Source organism: Pseudorasbora parva, chromosome 3 (genome assembly GCF_024679245.1).
Source record: "Pseudorasbora parva isolate DD20220531a chromosome 3, ASM2467924v1, whole genome shotgun sequence".
NCBI classification, from domain to species: domain Eukaryota; kingdom Metazoa; phylum Chordata; class Actinopteri; order Cypriniformes; family Gobionidae; genus Pseudorasbora; species Pseudorasbora parva.
The window spans coordinates 48,828,335-48,850,771 of NC_090174.1; the positions used below are offsets into that span (position 1 = coordinate 48,828,335).

Below are 22,437 nucleotides of genomic sequence, written 5' to 3' on the forward strand. Positions count from 1 at the left end.
GGCCCCGAAAAGCATTTGGGCACCTGAACCACAATATGTGAATGTTATTGCATTATATAAAGTATCAAACCAAGTGGTATTTATATTAAAGAAAAATAGCACAAATACAAGCAAAACACATTACAAAAATATATTTGTTTTAATAGTATATACTTTTATTTTGACATTTTCTGGTTGGAAAATGTAGTGGAAATTGTTACATTTTTAATTGTGGTTTAAGTGAACAAATACGCCTAGACTTGCACCAGGGCCAATGAATGCACAGATCTGAGCATAAATGCATGCATGTCTGATTGTCTCTTTGCTATCACAGTGATAGGGAAAGTCTCAGGAGGTGGGAAGGGATTGTCAGGCTTCTAGCAAAACAGCATGACACAGTCTCACTCACACATACGCACACACACCCACGATGATTATCGCACCTTTTTTGTGTTGACTGCTGCCTCTTTCTACCAGTGAAAATAACACAGGAAAACAAAAGAAAAGGCACAGAGACAAAAAATGACAGAGCTGAGCAAATCCTCAATGGCACAGATGCTTCTGAATGTTAGAATTGAGAGAAATGCAGGAACGTTTAAGTTGAAACTGCAAGAGAAACATCACACACCTCTTTTCCCTCATCTTTGGGCTGAAGAATAAAATAAATAAGAATAGAATAAATAAAATGGAGAAAACATTCAAAGGTCTAATCTGTGCACTGTCTACATTCACACAGGCAGTGAGAGGGATTGACAACCAGATTTACTCATCATAGCAGACACAACATCTAAAAAATGGGAGTCCAACAGCGACTGGATCTAAAACCTCCATGGACCATGACACAGCTCATATCACCATTAGCGAAATCACACAATTGTGTGAGCATCTAGTGAGTTTCAGTGGCTAGTGTATTGTGATGTGTAGGAAGTGACAGACAACTAGTTGTTTAGTGTGGTTCTGTTCACAGAGCACTAGTTTGCGAATGCATTTGTGAGTCCAGAAAACTTGGTGTCAGTTCAGAAAGATAAATTATGAAAACACATAAAAACAAACAGGCGGTATCAGAATACGCATACATCCCTACTGTTCAAAAGTTTGGGGTCAGTATGCTTTTTACAGAGATAAAAAAAAAAAGTATCTGATGCTCACCAATATTGCATTTATTTGATAAACAATATAGCAAAAACAGTAATATTGTGAAATATTATCATTAATATAAAAATAGCATGCAATATTTTATTTTAAAATGTAATTTATTCCCGTGACGGCAAAGTCAATTGTCATCATCGTTACTTCAGTCTTTAGTGTCACATGATTGATTAGAAAGCTCAAAAGAACAGCATTTATTATAAATAGACCTTTTTGGTAATATTTATTAATTTATTAATTTTCAAAACTGTCTTTTTAAAATCAATTTTATGTGCCTTTGCTACTTACACCAAAATTTTAAATGGCAGTGCATGATGATAAAAAAATAAAAAAATAAAAAACGAGCAGCAGCTAAAACCATTTTTAATATTGATAACAATAAGAAATGATCTTAGAAGGATTTCTGAAAGATCATGTGACACTGAAGACTGAAGTAATGGCTGCTGAAAATTCGGCTTTTCCATTACAGAAATAAATTACATTTTATAGTTTAATACAACAGAAACAAGTTAATTTAACTGTAATAATATTTTGCAGTATTACTGTTTTTACTGTATTTTTATCAAATAAATGCAGCCTTGATGAGACTAAGAGACTACTTTAAAAAAACATTTATAGGTCATGAATATTTCCTTCGTTTTTTTTAAATGATTTTTTTTTATTGACTCTGGCCTAATACGTTTTTTTTTTCCAGAGTGTTTTGTTCATATTATCAACATTTTGCATATTCAACATCCTTTCATCATGAATGTATGACTGATCCAAATATGTTGCAAAGTGGAAAAATATTGTTGTGTCCTGTAACGAGCATGCATCTGTCACATAAGAAGTGAATGAAAGACTCTAACATAATTCAGAATATGATCAGAAGATTGAATATGTGGATGCTTTTGAGGAATTTGGCTATTGAAAATATGCTATAATTTAACTTGTTCATCTGAACAAAATGACTTAAATAATTTGTTAATTTTGTAAAATGTAAAATGATCCAAACGTCACATCACTTGCTTTGGCCTAAGTAAAACGTTGACTAGACTTCAGTCAAAATTCTAGGAACTAAACTACCTTCAACTACCCACAAAAATAATGGATTGTCCTAATGAGTATTCTAGACTTCTGCTCAACAATAACACTCTTAAACAACAGAATAAAAGATTAATAAGCATCTGTTAGTGTGTTTACTAAAACAATGATCATTTGTTCACTGACAACAACTAAATCATAAAATTTGCCTGAGGCACATCATTATTTAAACTTTGAATTATGGGTAATTGTTTCACATCAGGGCACAAGAATCCTATTCCACCTAAAACAAGACTCTGACAATGAGGTACTGGAGCCCTGGGGACAGGATCACAGCAAAACAACACATCTCTCCTTCCCATCAGATTTTATACACAAATTTGCTCCTCACACTAATGAGACCTTGTTCTGTTTCAGACACACATACACACACTCCCACACATGTGCATCAGCTTATTACCTCGGCTCCATCACACACCTCTGTGGTCGTGTTCTCATCCTTTAGACAGAGAAAACAAAATGACATTCAATATCACACAGAGTCCTGTTGATCCAGACACAATGGGGCAATGTCACCCATAACACAGAGAGAGAGAGAGAGAGAGAGAGAGAGAGAGAGAGAGAGAGAGAGAGAGAGAGAGAGAGAGAGAGAGAGAGAGAGAGTGTGTTTATGTGTTTTGTGTGTGTGTGTGTGTGTGTGTGTGTGTGTGTGTGTGTGTGTGTGTGTGTGCACGCAAACCTCCTTCTCTTTGTCCTTCTTTTCCCCCTGATGCCAAAACATGAAAACAAACATATTATGACTTACAGAAACATAGAAACACACACATATAACACACAACATAGAAACTATAAGCACATTGGTCAACTCTAAATGAGCACATATACATTACCTAATGCTTTATAATAAACATCATAAGGCAATAAATCATTCATAAATAATTGTAATTACTGTTAAAGGGTAAACCAGGGGGAAGATGTGTATTACATACAAATATGTAATTTCTGCTAAAATACAATCTAGTTAGAGATGACTTTTGTACAGAATGATAATGCATTACTCAATATAATAAGGGAAATAAAAGCAAATGTTTGCTAATTAAGTTGTTATAGCACAAAATTATAATCACAGAGATAGGCCCTTGCCTGGCCCAAGAATGTGTTAAATATCTCTGATATAATTTTAAATGACTATGTAAAAACATACATATAAACACTAAATTCAAATACACTAATTTTCAAAAGTTTGAAGCGTTTATGAAAGTCTCTCTCTATGTTCACCATGCTCTCTATCCGTTTATTTGATCAAAAGCACAGTAAAAACAGTAACGTTGACATGTGAAATAACCGTTTTCTATTTTAATGTAGCCTAATTTATTAATGTAACAGCAAAGCAAAATGTAATAACATACATTTATTTGACGTGACATTTATTCATGTCATTATTCATTTTTTGTGACATTAAACACTGCATTATGAAGATGCGCCAAGATAGGACTAGTTCAACTTTTAAAGTCCTCTCAAGACTTTGCATTGTAGTTTGTGCCTTCAGCTGCACTCCATCTAGTAGTTTTTGATCGATTATTGCTGTCACCTCAGAGTACTCGTGCTCATCCCCCCAGGGCTCTGACTACCAGACACTAAGGTGTATATACATATATATATATAAAAGGTATATAAGTAAAGAACAGTACAACCCAAAAAACTGTAAGCACACACCTTTTCCTTCTTTGCAAGAGACTGAAAGTTAAAAAAGAAGCATATATCCAATAAGAACAAAAACCAAACCAAGAAAACCTTTAAAGATCTGATAAATGCAAATACGCACATACATAAACTCAACCACAATATCTTCCGCATACATAATTGAAGGGAAGAAAAGAAGGATCTAGATATATAATTCTACTGGGTAATAAGAGGAAGAAGTTGATGCATAAAGCATCTGATACGACGACACAGACTACTTCACTACGGCGGCCATACATCAAACTAAAGCATTTAGCTCACACAAACACACCTTCTGCCTGTCAAGCTGTACGTACAGATGAAAGGAGAGATGGTAAAAACAACAGTCAATAACAGATGGATGAATGGCAGGGGGTGAGGGTGACAGAGAGAGGAAAGATGAATTTTTGAACAGGAGTAGACAAAAACTCAAGGGGCTGTTCCCCGATGCGTTCGAGCATTTAAAAACGGCTAGACAGAGAGGAATTGAAAAATATGCCTAACCAAAATCTTAAAATGCTTACTGTTGGCTCACACACGGCATGTTAGGACTGGAAGAGAGAGAGCTTTTATCATCCCACCTGGTTCGGACATCTTAGGCCCAGATTAATCTGATAATTAAAAATTACATTCATCTGCTGCGCTGCACATTTTTTAAAATAATTATTTACATATAAACTTTGTTAAAGCTACACTATGTAATTTTTCTGTCTGCTAGAGGGCGCTATTGAAAATAAAGGTGTAGTTTGATGACGCCAAGTTTGAGTGCATAATCTTGTGACATGTGGTCTTCGCCTCACAGCCGGTGAATCGGGATAAGACTCAGACACAATCATGTTCATGGAAGCGATTATTAACGTTACTGTAGTGTGAAGCAGAGCAAGATCGAATGTTGAGGGAGCTGAGCAAGGCCGCTGGAGCGATTGTTGCGCAAACACACGGCTCGCAAGCAGCGGGACTTTTCTTAAGACGGGACACAGTGGCCGGCGCCATTTCCGCTTTTGAGGTCATGAGTATGAGGTAACTCAGCTCTGTTTATCATATTAGATACATTTAAGTGTTTAAAATTATGTTATGACTACTCTGTGCATTCGCTCGGCAGCTGCTGTGACACTACATACATAGACAGTAAAAGAAATGGACAGCGCTATCCCATTGACTTCAACGGCGGAAAAATTAGGCCAATCAGAGGCCCTCATTTCCTGATGGCTGAGCGAACTGCGCAGGCTCAGACTGAGCTTGACGATGTAGATGTGACGTAAGCAACCTGTCTGACAGTTGTAGGTCTTCTAGTAGTTGTGGAAAGTGAAATCTGAATCACGTTGTTTAAATATTTTCTCCCGTTGCTTTAGACTCACTATCGGCTTCTCCCCATTCTTCCCCCTTGACTTTATCGGACTTTATGTTTCCACGTTCCCCCGACTGCCTCATAGACAGTAAAAGATCGTTTCTGAGTGTCTCCTCCTGTCTATACGGTAATTTCTCTACTGTGCGACAGTCTCGTTGGTTATGACGCAATCGTTAGCCTTTTTTTTACAAAAACAGCTTCTACGGGGCGATAGTGTAAGATACTATCGAGGTATCGAAGAAGGTAACGGAGCCTTTTATGCATTGTCGTGTTTCTTTATAAATAAACAATGGACAAATGGAGTCTTTAAACACCTCAGATGTAAAGTTATTCACTGTCAAAGTGACTCAAAAATGAATGGGATGCTAACAGCAGGTGATGGCTTGGTTAGCAATGGCAGCCCCTATGGGTGGAACGCTTTCCGAGTGCTCGATTACCCCCTTGACTACATACTGCTAAGAGTAAAACGTTTCTGCCAAATAAACCAAAGGTAACGCCGATATAACGCAATTGACAGGCGACTCCCTCAGACGTCCCAGCTACTTGGTTAAAATAGCAATTTTCTCACAATTTACAAATAGGTGGAAACATTTGGGACATTTTAAGAACTCAACTGAACAAAATATATAACACTGGCCTGGTGGTTTTGGGATATTTTTCTGCAAAAATCCTACATAGTGCACCTTTAATATATGGTAATATATTAAATCCAGACCATTCAAAAGTTTGGTGTTGGTAAGATTTATGTGTTTGAAAAATGCTCACAAAGGCTGCATTTATTTGATAAAAAAAATACCATAAAACAGTAACATTGTATAATTTTACAATTTAAAATAACTGTTTTCTATTTTTAAACATTTAAAAAAATCATTATGGGCTATTGTTTGTAGAATTTTGTGGAAAATAATTAATTTAATCCATTTTGGAATAAGGCTGTAACATAAAATGTGGAAAAAGTGAAGCATACTTTCCAGATGCACAGTATATTTGTTAGGACAATCAATGCAATCTCTAGCTTCTTAACCTTTACCCTAAACATACCTTTAACCTATCCCTAAAAGTACAACCAAGTCTTAATCCTCAAACAGGCATTTTAAGGGGTCTCAGTCAGTGAGGACCAGCTAAAATGTCCTTACTTTGTCCTAACTCCGATGCTATAAAAACTGATCCTCAAAGATAGTTGTACAAGTACACACACTCCAACATACTGATCCTCAAAAGGTTTATTGCTAAGCAAAAGGACCATGAACACTGAGAGACTGGCAACACCTGACTCACAGAGACTCAAGGTCAGCGGAAGATTTATCATGTCAGTGTCATCTCTAAAATGCAGAATTAATTGAAAACTTCCAGTGTATGTCTGACTTTTAAAAAGGCTGGACACAATAACACAATCCACACAGCAAAACATTGACACATTAGGAGCGGACAATATAGAAGAGCCTAAAACTGCTGTTGTATCCACTTCTTTGGAATGACATGTGACACCACAGTACTATAACTTGACTAATCTTTAGGTAACTAACTATTATTATTATTATTATTATTATTATTATTATTATTATTATTATTATTATTATTATTATTATTATTACAATACTAAAGGGAGAACAGAAAACGATGGGAAGGTATATGAGGAACAAGCACTGACCAACTGGGTTTCACAACACAATACAGCCACTAAAGTCAAATGGATTCACTTATCTTCTTTACAAAACTAACCTTATTCTCCTTCTCTTTGTTGTCAATCTACATATAAAAAATATATCATACATTATCAAATTACAATCCATGCATCCAGGGTTATTGACTAAATTAAGTGAAGCAGGGCCATTATTTTGTGCAGTCTTTATGGTTTTATGGCTCGATTCACTAAGGGAAATATGTAAATCAGATAAATGCAGCAAACAAAAAAGACAGATTTTTGTAAAATAAGGTGCAACATAAACCTAATCTACATAAAAGGGAAGTGTGATCTTTCATAGTGTTACTCTGTGGAGTTGTGTTTTATTTGGACTATGTAATGATGCTGATGTTAACCCAGCTGCATTCATTAACATCACAGCTGGAGTCTAGAACACAAACTTCACAGGACACATCACACAGAGTACTCACACACCTCTAATAAAAAAATATAGCATTTGTATGGATCTAATCAATAACGTATTGTTATAACTAGACAAACTCCATTTATTGTCTGAATACAGAGAACCAACATCTTTCATTCCTCACAGATGTCCCTCATTCTCTGCTCTCTGTGTGATGCAGGAATCAATTAAGGCACAAATCCCAGCTGTAAATGTGAAAGCTTTTGATTCTTTTTAAAGCTTTAGTGCTACATTAAATTATCTAGTCGCAATTTACAGGTCAATTAAACTTTAATGTGCATGACAGAGTGTGACTGCAATCTAATGACCTGTCTGGTCTATCTGATTTTTCTTAATCACCTTTAGTTTTAATGGAATAGTTCACCCAAAAATTAACATTTTGTCATCATTCACTTGCCCTCATTCTGTTTTAATCCTCGTGTTTTCTTAAGTCTGCGAAACACTGGCTGCATTCAGAATCGCATACTTCCCTACAATCTGGTAGGCGAAAAACAGTATGTGACAAAAGATGTCCGAACACTCATAAAAGAGTAGGCAAAAAGTACCGGAATGACCAACTTCTTCCGGAAAGATTCTGCTGTGTGCATATGATGGACACTTTACTATCCCATGAGGCCACGGAAGGGGATCAGTGAAGCGAAGCTACTGACGCTGGTGTCACATGACAATGACAATATGGTGTGTAGTATCCAAATCACATTTATAATACACACACTCATTAACAAAACACTTTTTTTAGTGGCCATGAAGTAATTACTTATTTAAAATAAGTACATACTCAAGAGAGTATGCGATTTCGTACACAGCCACAATCTCCCGTCGCATTTAACAAAAACAAGACATGAATGAAATGAGTAAATAAAATCTATCAGCACAGCTTTTGATTTTAGTGCATCTACTAAACAGCGCTGACGTTCTCTCTTAACGTACCTCTGATCCTTCTGAATCCGACATGCCAGACTGATGGGAAAGATGTGGATAAAGAATGCAGACAAAACAAAAATAAACTAAACAATTAAAACACAGATACACATAAAAAAAAGAACATATGAAAATTAAATGCAGCTTCACTTACACTATAGTTTGCGATCAGAACGATTTGAATATGTTTTTTAAAAGAAATTAATACTTTTACTCAGCAAGGATTTGTTAAATTCGTCAAACTTGACAGTAAAGACTTACATGGTTATTAAAAAAAATGCTATTCTTTTGAACTTTCTATTCATCAGAGGTCTGAAACACATCAAGTGTCCAGAAAAGAATCAAGCAACAGCTGTTTTCAGCATTGAAAATAATAAGAAATGTTACTTGAGCACCAAACCTGCAAATTAGAATGATTTCTAAGGGTGTGACTGAAGACTGGACTAAATCAAATATATTCATATATTAAAATAGAAAAATCTTAACAATATTTCACAATATTATATTATTATAATAGTATACTGTTTTAAAAACATTTAAAAAATTAACAACTCCAAACTTAACTAATAGCGCAGCTTTCTTCCTTTAAAATTCCAGTGTTAAAAAGTCTCGGTACAGTCACCAACTTGCTAGTTAAGTAGGCATATACTGTACGGTAATTGCTGCACTGCATCCAGTCACTTTGTCTGCATATCTCTGTCAGCCATTTATAATGATTCATATGTTTGATAAATAGCTTCATAAAGAAGCGCATCAGGTGAAACATATGCCTGTTTCTCACCTTAGCATCTGATTCATCCGACTAGTAATGAAAAATAAAGAACAAGATGAGTAATAGTGAAAACAAAGAGCAAAACAGAAACAAGGTGGTAGGTATTAGAAGACGTTCACTGCCTCGTTGATTTACACAAAATCTTCCAAAACACCCACACACACACATTCATGGCATCACACACTCCTCTGTACCAGTGTTTAGTGTACAGACCTCATTGCCTTCATCATCAGTGATAGCCTGAGCAGAGGGAGACCAAAAGAAACAGTTTTGTGTTTGACCCCCAGCTTTTTTAACAAATATGCTCAATAATCAATATCACATTTGCATTAAACACAGTTATTGCCTAACTGGAATAAAGAAAAAGTTTATAGATGGTTTACACGGCTAAAATATTGTTAATTCTGGCCAAGCACCAAATGAGAGCATAAGCAACAAAATCTTGATAAATGGTGACTTAAAAAAATGCACCATATATTTTCATGGCTAACAGTAAGAAATATTAGTACACTTTAGAACAAGGTCTCATTTGGTAAGATTAGTTAATGCATTAAATGATTATTTCACCAAAAAATGACCTTTATGTTGTTCCAAACTGGTAAGACTTTGGTTTTTCTTTGTAACACTAATTAAGATATTTTAATGAAATCAGAGAGATTTCTGTCCCTTCACTGACGGCCTACGCAACTACAACTTTGATGCTTTGATGCTAAAAAATTAATAACGAAATCGTAAATCTAATCCATATGAATAGAGTGGTTTAGTCCAAATTTTATGAAGAGACTGGATCACTTTACACGCTGAACATATTTTATTTAGGCTTTTATTCACATATAAAAATTCATCTCGCACATCAGTTAAGGTAAATGGAAGCTCAAACATGCTTGCCTGATATGCGAGAACCAATGAGGTTCGTTCTCGTGGCAAGAACCAATGAGGTTTGTTCTCACACGTCAAGCAACTGTCAATGCTTACATGTGAATAAAAGACTAAATTCTATTAGTTCATCAAAAAAAGCGATCGAGTCTCTTCAGAAAATTTGGACTAAACTGCTTGAGTCAAATGGATTATTTTTTACGATCTCTTTATGAACATTTTGAAGTGACAGATTGGTAGTTGTGTGGACTGTGTGTCAATGGAGGGACAGAAATCTATTTTAAAATATCGTCATTTGTGTTCCGAAGATCAACAAAAGTCTTTTTGGTTTTGGAATGACATGAGGGTGAGTAAATGATGATGAGTAAATCATTTTTGGGTGAACTAACCATTTAACAATGCGTAAATATATTTATATATTTGTGTGGTATTTATCAACCTTTGTTAACATAACATAATGAAAATATTCATGTTAGTTCAAAGTGCATTAACTAATGTTAACAGATACAACCTTTGATTTTGAGATTGACATTAGCAAAGATTAATAAATGTTGTAGAAGTATTAGTCAATGAAACTTCATGTTAACTAACGCACAGTATTTAACTAATGTTAACAATGGAAACCTTATTGTAAAGTGACCGAAATATTTATGGGTAAATGTATAGGTAATTGGCATTTAATTTGGGACCCTATCTATTAACACGGTCTCTCGACACACCTCTTCATCGTCCTCGGGCTCCTCCTCATTCTCCAGCTGGGAGCAAAAGGAGAGATCAAAGTTTTAGGGGTTTTATACTAAGAGAACAACACTACGGAGGGCTGAACCATATGGGCAGAACTAAGGTGGTACAAGAAGGGCACTGCAACCTAAGGGTCTAAATACAGCAGAGGATTAGGGATGGTTCATCTTAAAAATACATATCTTCACGTACCCTCAGTTCCTCAGCAGTATACTACACCAAAAAAAAAAAAAAAAATGCATATGGTTAGCTCAACTAGGATATGCATTGACCATACACACACACACACACACACACACACACACACACACACACACACACACACACACACACACACACACACACACACACACACACACACACACACACACACGTTTGTTTGTTTTTGTGATATATGGGGACATTCCATAGGCGTATAGTTTTTATACTTAACAAACTGTATTTTCTATCCCCCTACTGCCCCTGCCCCTAATCTACCCATCACAGGAAACATTTTGCATTTTAACTTTCTAAAAAAACCTCATCCTGTATGATTTATAAGCATTTTGAAAAGTGGGGACATGGCCAATGTCCATATTTCACCCTTTCCTTGTAATACCTATCATACCCATGCCATTATACACATTTGTGTCCTCATATGTCACAAAAACATGCCCCCCCCCCCCCCCCCCACACACACACACACACACACTCTGAGAAGCAGACTGACATCAAAAATGTTCCTGTCTTCCAGCAGATGATTCAACAGAATCTTCAAAAAGCTGTGTAACATTGAATGATAAACATTCAACATTCTCACCACAAACATATCAAGCGCAAAATGCCAGTAGGCCCATCTTCATCATACCACTATCATAAAATCCAGTTTCTCCAGTTACATAGACTCACAAAAGCACACAAAACTCAACTAGCGCTCACTCTGATGATAGCATGTTGCCAAGCAAACAACTCAACTCTAAGGAGCCCACAGATACAGCGTAAATCAGAGCATTCTTGTACTGCCTTATCTACTGTATCAAGGATACATGTGATACAGTCTTAGATTTTTGCCTACATACAGTACACTACCGTTCAAGTTTAGGTCTTAGGGTAAGCTTGGAGTCAGTAAGGTGGCATTAAATCTATCAAAATAACAGTAGAGACATTTATAATGTTACAAAACAGCATAACTTTAACCATTTTAGAGCATCAGATCAGCATGTTAGAACAATTTCAGAAGGATCATGTGACACTGAAGACTTTAGTAAGCTTTGCTGTCACAGCCATAAATGACATTTTAAAATATATTAGTCATTTTAAATTGTAAAAACACTTTATAATATTCTTGTTTTTATTTTATTTTTGATCAAATAGATGAAGTAAAAAAGTAGTGTACATTTTAAAGCCCAATACTTTTGTATTTTAACAAAAACCACCATACATATATGCCATTTATCTGACGTCATTAATTTAAAAATAGCATTGGACCAATAGAGTACTTTAAAAGTGTTGCATCTGTAGCAAATCTATGAAAAAAAATAGCATAAAAATGTTGCCTGTGACAGCTCACAAAGTATTGCAACACAGTTAACCGTAACTTCCATTGCCTCTCATCTCTTATTTATAACCATGTCATTAGCTGTTATCACTTCATATCTTCCTCACCTGTTTGGCCCCCATAGATTCAAACATCTTCTCCAACATCACACGCATCTGTTGAACGTTATTCATCAACACACACGGCTGCGGGAGATGCAGGAGGGAGTAACCAACACAAGGATAGAGAAAGAGAGACAGAATTTAGACCTAATTGGACTCTTAACCACTCAACATTTAAGCTACAAATATACTGTACTTTGGTACAAATATAGTGTTTGACGAGTAAACACTCACCGTCTTTTCTTTCTCACAATAGGTGGAGAAGCTCTTGGTTAGAATAGCACAATACTGCAGGAGCACTTTGGTGATAGTCTGACAGTGAAAGGGGGGAAAAGAAAGGACAGCTATTACATCTAAACGTTTTGTAGAGTAAATGAACTACACTTCGTACTGAGCCGGTAATCTGGGATGGTAAATAAACTGACTTTGTTATTGAAAACTAATGCTTTTTTCACGGGCAGATGCATTAAGTTGCTGTTTTGTTCACTAAAATAGACCCCAATATGCTGATTACTGAAAAAATCAATATCATAACTACCACAACTATGATCATGTCAGACAATACCATTTAGTATTTAGCCGGTCCTCACTAAAATCGAATAAAATGTTAATCAATATCAGCTCTAACAAAACCAGTGTGGGTTTCAACAAAGATGTCTCTGCATTAGACGTCTAAGTTAAATATGACTCACAGGCTTATAAAGAGATAGTGATGGTCTAAAGACAAAGCAGCTTATATTTATTATGCTTCCATTTTACATCTATCGACTTTCTGACATTCTCTGCTCCTGGTTTTCACCTTGGCAAAGCGTCGGTTGTACTGGGCGACCACTGCAGGATCAGGACAATCTAGTTTTTTGATGATTTCAAAGCTTTGGTTGAGCTGAGTGAAGATGTCCACGACTGAACAGGAGAACAAAGCATGCTCAGATGTCTGCTGGAACTGTGGAAAAGCAAGGAGAGAGTTTTAGTTTGAGATATTTTTTCAACTCTGTGCACTTTTTGCCCTGAGGGTTTTTTCAAAATAAAATTGTATATGCTTACTAAATTATTTAATGTGTCTACTAACAAGGACCAAAACGGGACAACATTAATTTTCTGAAATTCATTTGGATATTTTATGACAGCATTTTATGTACCCTAAATAAACAGAAATAAACAATATTTTCACAACTTTTTTGCCATCATAGGAATAAATTACAATTTAAAAAAGATATGAAAAAAAAAGAAACACTATTTTAAATTGTAATAATACTTCACATTTTTTATGTTTTTACTGTATATCTAATCCAATAAATGCAGCCTTGGGGAGTAGATCCCTTTCAAAAACAACATTTGTTTACCAACCCTAAACTTTTGAACAATGCTGTATACATACAATTCCTTTGAAAAGTAGCAAAAATAAATGAAGGTGTGCACTCAAAAAAATGACTTGTAGAAATTACTTAACAAAACAGTGTCAAGGGGTTCTACAAAACTATATCGAGTATTTTTTTTTACAAATAACTATTTAGTTATATGAACAAAATAAATTCAAGTAAAGCTGACAAAATGTATTTGAATAAATACAAACCATTTGAATTTGTCACTGTTACATAATATTTATTTTAAAGGTGCCCTAGAATGATTTGAAGCAATATGTTAAATTGTACTCTGATATCTAAATAGAAGGTATGTGGCTTATTTAAGGGCAAAAATTGTCCAGATAAAGTTTTACAGGTCCATTTACAACCCTATAAATTGTCCCTAGGATGTAATGCTCTGTTTTTGCCTTATTTGAAAGGGTCATGAATATTAATGTTGAGCTCTGCTCTGATTGGCTTATTTCAGCAGCTCACACAAGTTCAGTTGTTCAGTGAAGCGGCCCATGAGTCCTGACAGAACACAGGCCGACTGAATGACACTTTAAGCAGAACATCTCAACTAGAGATTGCTGAAATGCAGCCTACTTGTTTATTGGAGTTTTCAGATCATCCGTGCGCGAGAGTCAGAACATGCGAGAGAGAACGAGCGAGAGAGAGAAAGAGCATATGGTTGCCAGATTGCACGTTTAGGTAAAACACCGGAAAGTATAAGTGTTCTTTTCACAGAAAAGCTCTGATTGGGGAATTTAGTTACTGAAATCTGGCAACCGCAAGCACGAACACTTTTTATATGCTTTTATACGTTTTTTGTTTATATAACGTTACAATATAGGCAACACAGTGACTGTGATGTACTCTGAAATACAAGCATGCAAAAACATAATACTTCATTTATTAATTATAAATATATATTTTTTCCAAAATGAATAGAAGCCTCGTCAAATGACTATCGTTTTAACTTATATGGTGGAGAAGGTGACGTTAGCTAGAAGGATTGAGTGAGCGATCTGTAAACAACTAAACTAACATAGTATGACATATGTATCTACGGTTGTATTTTGTAATAAAATAATATTAACCTTTGTCATTAGACACACTATTTAGTTTTGTATGGCACTTAGAGTTTCCTATTGTTACTGTTCTAGCATCTTGCGTCGTCTAGACAATGTGGTCTTTCTAAGAAACTTTCAATTTAATCAGAAATTTTTTTAACAGTCAAGTGGATACATCACTACTTACTGCTTGCAGGAATATAGTTGGATATAGAATATAGAATATAGCTTGATATTGTCCCAGGTTAGGAGACAAAAACTGTCTGTGGTAATATGGGCGAGCAAAAGAACGATTTTGAATTAAATTTTTGCGGCCTTTGTGTCCATGAGAGCTACTGTTTTTGCTATTTTCATGCTTTTGCTATGCGATTGCGTCACAGTTGGTATTATGTTGAGATTCGCCTATTTTTTCGTGATGTTTTTCATGCTCGAGATTTACATATGAAAGAGAAGGCAATGGTATTTGAGACTCCCAGTACGTAATGTCCATGTACTGAACTCTTTTTATTTCACTATGGCATGGTTAATTCAATTTTTCATTCTATGGCACATTTAAGTTTACTAATAATGTTATGTTAAATTTATAAGAGTTTATTATGTTAGGTGAACACATTTATCAATTTAATTTACCTTAAATTAACTATTTGCTCTACAAGTGTAAGTGGACAACTATTAAATACACATATTTTTAGGGTAACACTTTACGGTAAGGGTACATGAATTATCATGAATTCATGCATTAATTCATGCATGACTTCATCAGGAACTAACAGGAATTCAAAGTCTTTCATTCATGACTTCATGGATGAACAACGCCTCAATTAAAACATTAACTAAGGTGAGTACATCATGATGAATTATGGTTTATTACACATGACCATGATGTATTCAGTCTTCGATCTAACATGCATGTAAACACAGGCACGACTTTTCTGCATAATGGTAACAACAAAATTACATTGCCGTGCCTTGGCATAAAATAAGAACATCCTTCCCTTTACTGAAAAACACATAAAATAACACTTTAATCCCTTAATTTACTCTCCTATTGCAGTCACTTGCAAAGCATGCTGGGAACTACACATCCACTGTCCAGTTTGTTTGTTTCACTCAGCAATGTTAAGTTGACTGAACAAACACAAATTAAGTAACGCTTACAATACTCATTTTTAGTCGAAACAACTCATTAAAATTAAGTTCATGTAGTTACATGAGTTTTAACTAACAGCAGTGAAAGTTAATTTATTTGTAATTGTGGAAAAAGTTTTTAAAACCATTTGAATTTTACCTTTACATAACTCAAAGAAAATTTGAAATACATCAATTTGAATCAAATCAACCCTCTTACAGTTAGTAGACAGCAAGCAGCAATTTTATTTATCAAACCATGTTTTAAATCCTGGAAGACCAACAGCCAAGAATCATTTATAAGAGAGCAGACCACACAGAAAAGTTAGTTTCTGAACCATACCCCTTCTCTTTTATCCCTCTCAAGGGCTCCATTCATAAACTCCATCGACACTTCCTCATTCTCAGCCAGCCACTGGAGAACAAATGGCAGAAACCACCTACACATGGGAAATGAAGGAAGAAATATAGAGAAACAGGAGGAGGAATAAAGCAGGAGGGGCAGCAAAGCAGCAAATAGTCAAGAATGTTTAAACAACAGAGAAAAGTATTCATGCAAGTAACAGGCATCTCAGTGGATTTGGGACAGTAGGTGATGACAGAGTGTGAGTGAGAAACTAAAACTACTCAAAAGAAGAACAAACTAAGGATTATTTAAAGAAAAAAGAGAAAACTTTAGCCAAAGATGCTCTGAAAGAGTTTTAGAAGCAGCATGACTCACGATGGGTACTCTGGGACAGTGTCAGAGAAGGCGGGCAGGTCACAGACATATTCGTTGTAGAGCCATTTGACTTTGAAATGCAGATTCATGTAGTCCGCACTTTTACACAACCTCAGCTTCTCATGCTCTGGGGAGACAACAAGCATGAGTCGACAGATTTCTTTTTATTTTACCCAGTCACGAATATTTCTTATATAATATATTTAATCTACACTGAGCTATAAACTAAGAATGAACTGCTGTTTCATCCCAGTCTCCAGCTAAACTCTCACAGAAGCTAATGCTAAGAAAATTCACACACATACACTACCATTTAAATGTTAGTCAGTAAGATTTTAAAAAAATATTAAAATTAATAGTTTTATTTAGCACAAAAAAGACTTAAAGACTATATATGTCTGATAAATAAATCGGACATATACATATTTTAAAATAAATGCCTGTTCTTTTGTACTGTCTATTCATCAAAGCATTCTGGGGAATATATATATATATATATATATATATATATATATATATATATATATATATATATATATATATATATATATATATATATATATATAAAATGGTTTTCACACAAATATTAAGCACCGTTTTTCAACATTGATAATGAAAATACATGTTTCTTGAGCACAACATATTACAATTATTTCTGTAAGGGATGGAGATCATGTTACACTGAAAACTGAAAATTCAGCTTTGTCATTACAGGAAAAAAAATTTTTTTATATATATATAATTAAATAGAGGTTATTTTGATAACATTTATATTAAATTGTACTAATATTTCACATCATTTTTACTATATTTTTTATTAAATAAATGCAGCCTTGGTGAGCAGTGTGAATTGAAGCCAAAGGTCGGATATTTCAACTCGGGCGTCAGACGCTAATTCGCTTCAAAAGCATGAATGCTCAAAAAGCACCACTAGCACTTGATGCGCATATTGCGAAAGACACTCAAATTCAATTCAATTCAATTCAATTCAATTCAATTCAATTCAATTCAATTCAATTCAATTCAATCAAATAAACGTGTTTATCGCGCCGTAGGACCAACAGACACACTTCAACAGGCATTTCCATTGACTTGGAAATCACTCGCTCAAGAAGCACACACACACTCAAAAAAAAAAAAAACATCTTACCGAACCGAAACTTTTAAACAGTAGTCTACATGCTCAAATACACTCTCAAACATATGTCTTACCAGCGTAAAAATCAAGTCTGCGAATATGAAATGTGGCAGGTGCTAAAAACAAGAAAACAAGGCAAGAGAGACGGAAGAGATGAAGAACATGAAAAAAGTGCAATAAAAGGGGTGGCTTCGAAAGAAAAGGAGGCTGGCATCAAATGGAAAAGATGATTTTTTTTCAAAGGGGTGTCTAATTCCGGTTTACTCCTACTTGGAAGAACTAAAACGAAACCTGGGGTTCTATTCTCTAACTCTGCTGTATCAATAAGAGAGTGAGGACTTTGAGACCAAAAAGAGTGTTTTGAACCTTTAAAGGGGTCTGATCATCAAAAAACAGGATTAGCATTGCTCATTTGAAATAAAACCTACTCAATGCAAAGCTCACAGCTTGTCGGAGATTAGCGATAAGTGTTATTAACATAACACTGCACATATTTATTACTATTCAGTACTTAGCAACTTGGCTCACTCAGTCGTGGTGACATAAGGAGTAGGGCCAATAATCTACAAAATCACCCAATACTAATATTTCAGTGTCAAAATCATAGAAGTTGTAATTAAAATATTTTAGTGTCAACTATATTGGAATCTCAAAGGTCAAAGAACTGGTAGAATATGTTAATGTAAACTAAACATAATAAATAGACAATACAAAGTGTAGAATATGGCCCCTTAGTGTGTAACAGATGTAATTATCTATATATCCAGACATTTAAGTCCAAGTTCACACTCTCATGACTTCTTATAAACCTATTAACTTTACCATTTTTCCAATGATTGTGGGCGATACGTTTAAGAACTGAAAACAAATTAAAAGAGATGTGGTGATGTTAATCTCAAATACATTTTTAGTACAGCCATACTTCAAGGGCACACACACTTCCCATACATATAAGTGTATATTTCTTCATACCTTCTAGTGCATACTTCATGTCCTGTGCGAAGAGTGTCCACATGACCTCAGCACTGATTTTCCCTACATTTAGCTCCTGAGGAAACCTGCACAGGACACACCAGGTTAAACATATGAACTTATGTGTTTGTGAGTGATATTGTGGGTATCTGTGTAATCACTGACTGATTTATGATCGGACTGTAGGAGTTCCTGTCCTCCTCTATGATGGAAACTATCAAGGTGATGAGTTTGGGCCAGAAGTCCAAATTTTGAATGCTTGGTCCTGGTTCTTCTACAGCAGCATTTTCTTCCTCTTTCTCATCCTTCTTATCTTCCTCTTCTTCACCCTCTTCTTCCTCTTTCTTTTCTTTTGGTTTCTGTCAAATAGAACAATAGCATGATGCATAAAATTATAAAATAGAACAACACATAAATAGACAGAATGAAAGACAGACAAATAGAGAGACAGAAAAAATATAAGATAGAAGGACAGATATAATGACTGACAGTCAGACTGATAGAACGATGGACACAATGACAAAGATAGACAGAACACATACAGTCAGAACAATAGAGATTGACAGATAAAATGAAAGTATGACAGTTAGACTAAATGATAGACAGAATGGCAGACAACAATAGGCAAAACGATAGACAGAATGACAGAACAGCAGACAGAACGACAGATGAACAAAGGACAAATAAAATCACAAAATGATCGACAGCACAAAAGAAAGACAGAAGAACAGAGAAATATAGAAAGACAGACAGATGGATTTCAGACAGACAGAATGACAAAAGAAATGATAGACAGAATGACAGAACGATAGATAGACAGAATGACAGAACGATAGATAGACAGAATGACAGAACGATAGATAGACAGAATGACAGAACGATAGATAGACAGATAGACAGACAGACAGACAGACAGACAGACAGACAGACAGACAGATAGATAGATAGATAGATAGATAGATAGATAGATAGATAGATAGATAGATAGATAGATAGATAGATAGATAGATAGATAGATAGATAGATAGATAGATAGATAGATAGATAGATAGATAGATAGATAGATAGATAGATAGATAGATAGATAGATAGATAGATAGATAGATAACTCAAAATTATACTGATGATTCATGGTCCTGACCTTTATGCGCAAACGTGGTCTCTATGGTAACAGCTCAATACTAAAATATTACACATTTCAGGCTGATGTGTTGGGTTGAAATGTTGGTATTACCCTAGAGAAATTCAACCTCTAATAATGACAGTATAATCTCCAAACTTGAACATACTGTCAAACACAAGTGTAAGCATTCACATCTGTATGTACACAAGCATAAACCTGCATGACATGAATGTGTTTACTCACAGGCTCCGCGGCCGGCTGAAACTGTCTGTTGTACAGCTCTTGGCAGTTATTAAAGATGTACTCGTATGTGGAGTTGAGGCATGCTTTCACACAGTCCCTGACCACATGGGCCGCACGTGGGGGAGATTGCAGTTCCAAAACCTGGACACAGGGGGTACCAGACAAGACAAGTATATCTATATAAAACCAATGCAACTCCCGCTAACAAGCAGTGCCCTGTCAAATCAATAGTGACTAATCTCTGTTGTGAGAGCACGCACAAAGGCCTCTCACTTACAGCACAAAGAAATCAATCTTCATTTCAAACCTTCTATTATCCTTTTCTACTGTATGAGGAACTCAGGCAGACAGAAATGGCTGAGCGTCTACCCATGACTGTATGAAACACAATTGAATTATTAATCTCTATAGGATCTGTCACTCAATATATGCATTACAAATAAGACCCACTTCCCTGTAACTCCTAAATATGGTATAATACAACAAAAAGAGCAATACAGCAGAAAGGGTTATGTGCGTTATCATACCTTCAATCTGAAGAATGTAATGCTAGTCAATAAATCCACTGTGGATTTGAGATCTGCTAGACGTGGTTTACTGCTGGCTGGGAAATTATTCTGGAGATCAAAGGGACACAAAGAACATCAGAGGAAGCTTGAGTGAGAAGCACAATATGACCTTGGTATCATGAAAAACACATGCACATGGGTTATGAATCAAGTCTATATATCATTATGAGGAGTATACATGCTGACCACTCTCAAAACTCATCTGAAACAGTTTTATATAGACCCAGACTAGATGTGTTTAGCTGCATCTTAGATTCCACTATAATGCACATTATTATTCTGAAATATATACGATTCATTGTAGGGTCACAACAAAAAAATATAGTTCACATAAAAATATATCTCGGCAACTATGATTTTTTGGGATGCATGTGGATTGTTTTCATTAAAAATATATGCTAAATTTAGAAATACTGAAAGTTTGAACTCAAATGACGAATTATGATTTGTGCATGAAACATTCCCGTTTTACATACAAATAAGCTGTGGATTTCTCAACAAATTTCTTAACTTATCTCAAGGATCAATTATTTTTTTTTACGCTTTTGCTACCATTTAAATGCCCTCAATAAATAGATTTTATTGTTTAACCCTTGTCTTAGACCTGACTTTCAATCTTAAACCTTGCAAATCCATGACAAAAGTAATGAATAATTCAAATTTGAATTATTAAAAACAACCAAGTAAATAAAATAGCTTATAAAAATCTTGAACAAAATAAGTAGTATTCTCTGCTCTCAAATGCTGGGGCGTGTCTGCGCTGAAACCACGCCCAATTGCGGAAAAGCTTAAACTCATTGGTGGACACGTATGGCCGATGGAACCAGATGTCGATGTGATGGGAGGATGAAGCCCGGGCGGGAGATAGTCGGTTCGGCCACATTCTGCAGCGTATTATTAGTAAATCCCAGTTGTCTCAAATAAAAGTTTGTAAAACTATCCTGTGTAAAATGATCACTCTAGAGGCATGTATTGGTGGTGATCCTCAGCTATCCATCAAGGTGAAATCCACCTCTTGTTGATACCATCGTTTTTCAGAAATTTTAAAAAGGATACAGAGCGGTTTTGTAAGTTATTGCAACCAGGTAATATGCATTTATGTGACGACAGCATAACTAGCTAGCAAACTGTAGGCTACAGTAATTAACTGTACTGACAGTAACTTGAAATTGAGCAGGTGAACGGATGCAAATGTGCTCTAGTTATTATAGTGTTAGGGCAGGGGCCATGCTCAGTGGCTCCAGTGCATCATCGAGTCATTGTTTAAGCCCTGCCCAAAAAACCCTGAACTTAGAAATGGTGAAAAACTGTTTAGTGATCTAACTCCACAATTCAGTACTACACGGCTCACTGTCTCTGTAATGCATTTCAGCAATACATTTATAACAGTTATAATCTGTTGAGAAACAAATCTCAAAATTGCCTTTACACAGACTTGAAAATATACTGTCTTTATGTTGTTTTATTAATTTGGAGATTATCTGTGAAATTATTAATATATATTAAAAATGAATAAACAATTAAGGCCTGTTTCACAGACAAGGCTTAGCTTAAACCAGAATTAGTTCAATTAGTACATTTTAGTAACTTTTTTTAAGCATGCCGTAAAAAAAAAACAACAAAAAAAAAACATTACTGCTGTGCATCAGACAAAATGATGACACTGACATTAAGATTTGTCAGTGCAAGTTGCTTTCAGTTAAAACAGCTCAAACATGCAGGGACTTGCTTAAGCCTTGTCTGTGAAAACTGAAAACGGTACTAAGTGTTTTTAATCATGAAAAATGAGGGTAATCTTGTTTTATTTTTGTTTTTATCGATTGACAACACAATTTTTTTTTTAATAGTGT

The 22,437-nt window shown here is 35.2% G+C and overlaps 1 protein-coding gene across 6 annotated transcripts in view; it reads right to left on the reverse strand.

The window, feature by feature from the left end:
* The window catches only part of LOC137071385 (protein unc-13 homolog B), a 59,646-nt gene that overhangs the window by 8,462 nt on the left and 28,747 nt on the right, over positions 1-22,437 (reverse strand). The window contains exons 15-33 of one of the 6 annotated variants that reach the window (XM_067439341.1): positions 20,546-20,635; positions 20,019-20,159; positions 18,818-19,011; positions 18,653-18,738; positions 16,543-16,669; positions 16,165-16,261; positions 13,077-13,220; positions 12,512-12,589; positions 12,284-12,361; positions 10,618-10,653; positions 9,236-9,262; positions 9,032-9,052; positions 8,260-8,289; positions 6,944-6,970; positions 3,868-3,888; positions 2,891-2,917; positions 2,612-2,650; positions 608-628; positions 423-449 (exon numbers count right to left, since the gene is read on the reverse strand). In XM_067439341.1, coding sequence (XP_067295442.1) covers positions 423-449; positions 608-628; positions 2,612-2,650; positions 2,891-2,917; positions 3,868-3,888; positions 6,944-6,970; positions 8,260-8,289; positions 9,032-9,052; positions 9,236-9,262; positions 10,618-10,653; positions 12,284-12,361; positions 12,512-12,589; positions 13,077-13,220; positions 16,165-16,261; positions 16,543-16,669; positions 18,653-18,738; positions 18,818-19,011; positions 20,019-20,159; positions 20,546-20,635 — 1,311 coding nt within the window. The remainder of the gene's footprint in view (positions 1-422; positions 450-607; positions 629-2,611; positions 2,651-2,890; positions 2,918-3,867; positions 3,889-6,943; positions 6,971-8,259; positions 8,290-9,031; positions 9,053-9,235; positions 9,263-10,617; positions 10,654-12,283; positions 12,362-12,511; positions 12,590-13,076; positions 13,221-16,164; positions 16,262-16,542; positions 16,670-18,652; positions 18,739-18,817; positions 19,012-20,018; positions 20,160-20,545; positions 20,636-22,437) is intronic. The other 5 variants (XM_067439342.1, XM_067439343.1, XM_067439344.1 and 2 more) reach the window with 5 other exon arrangements.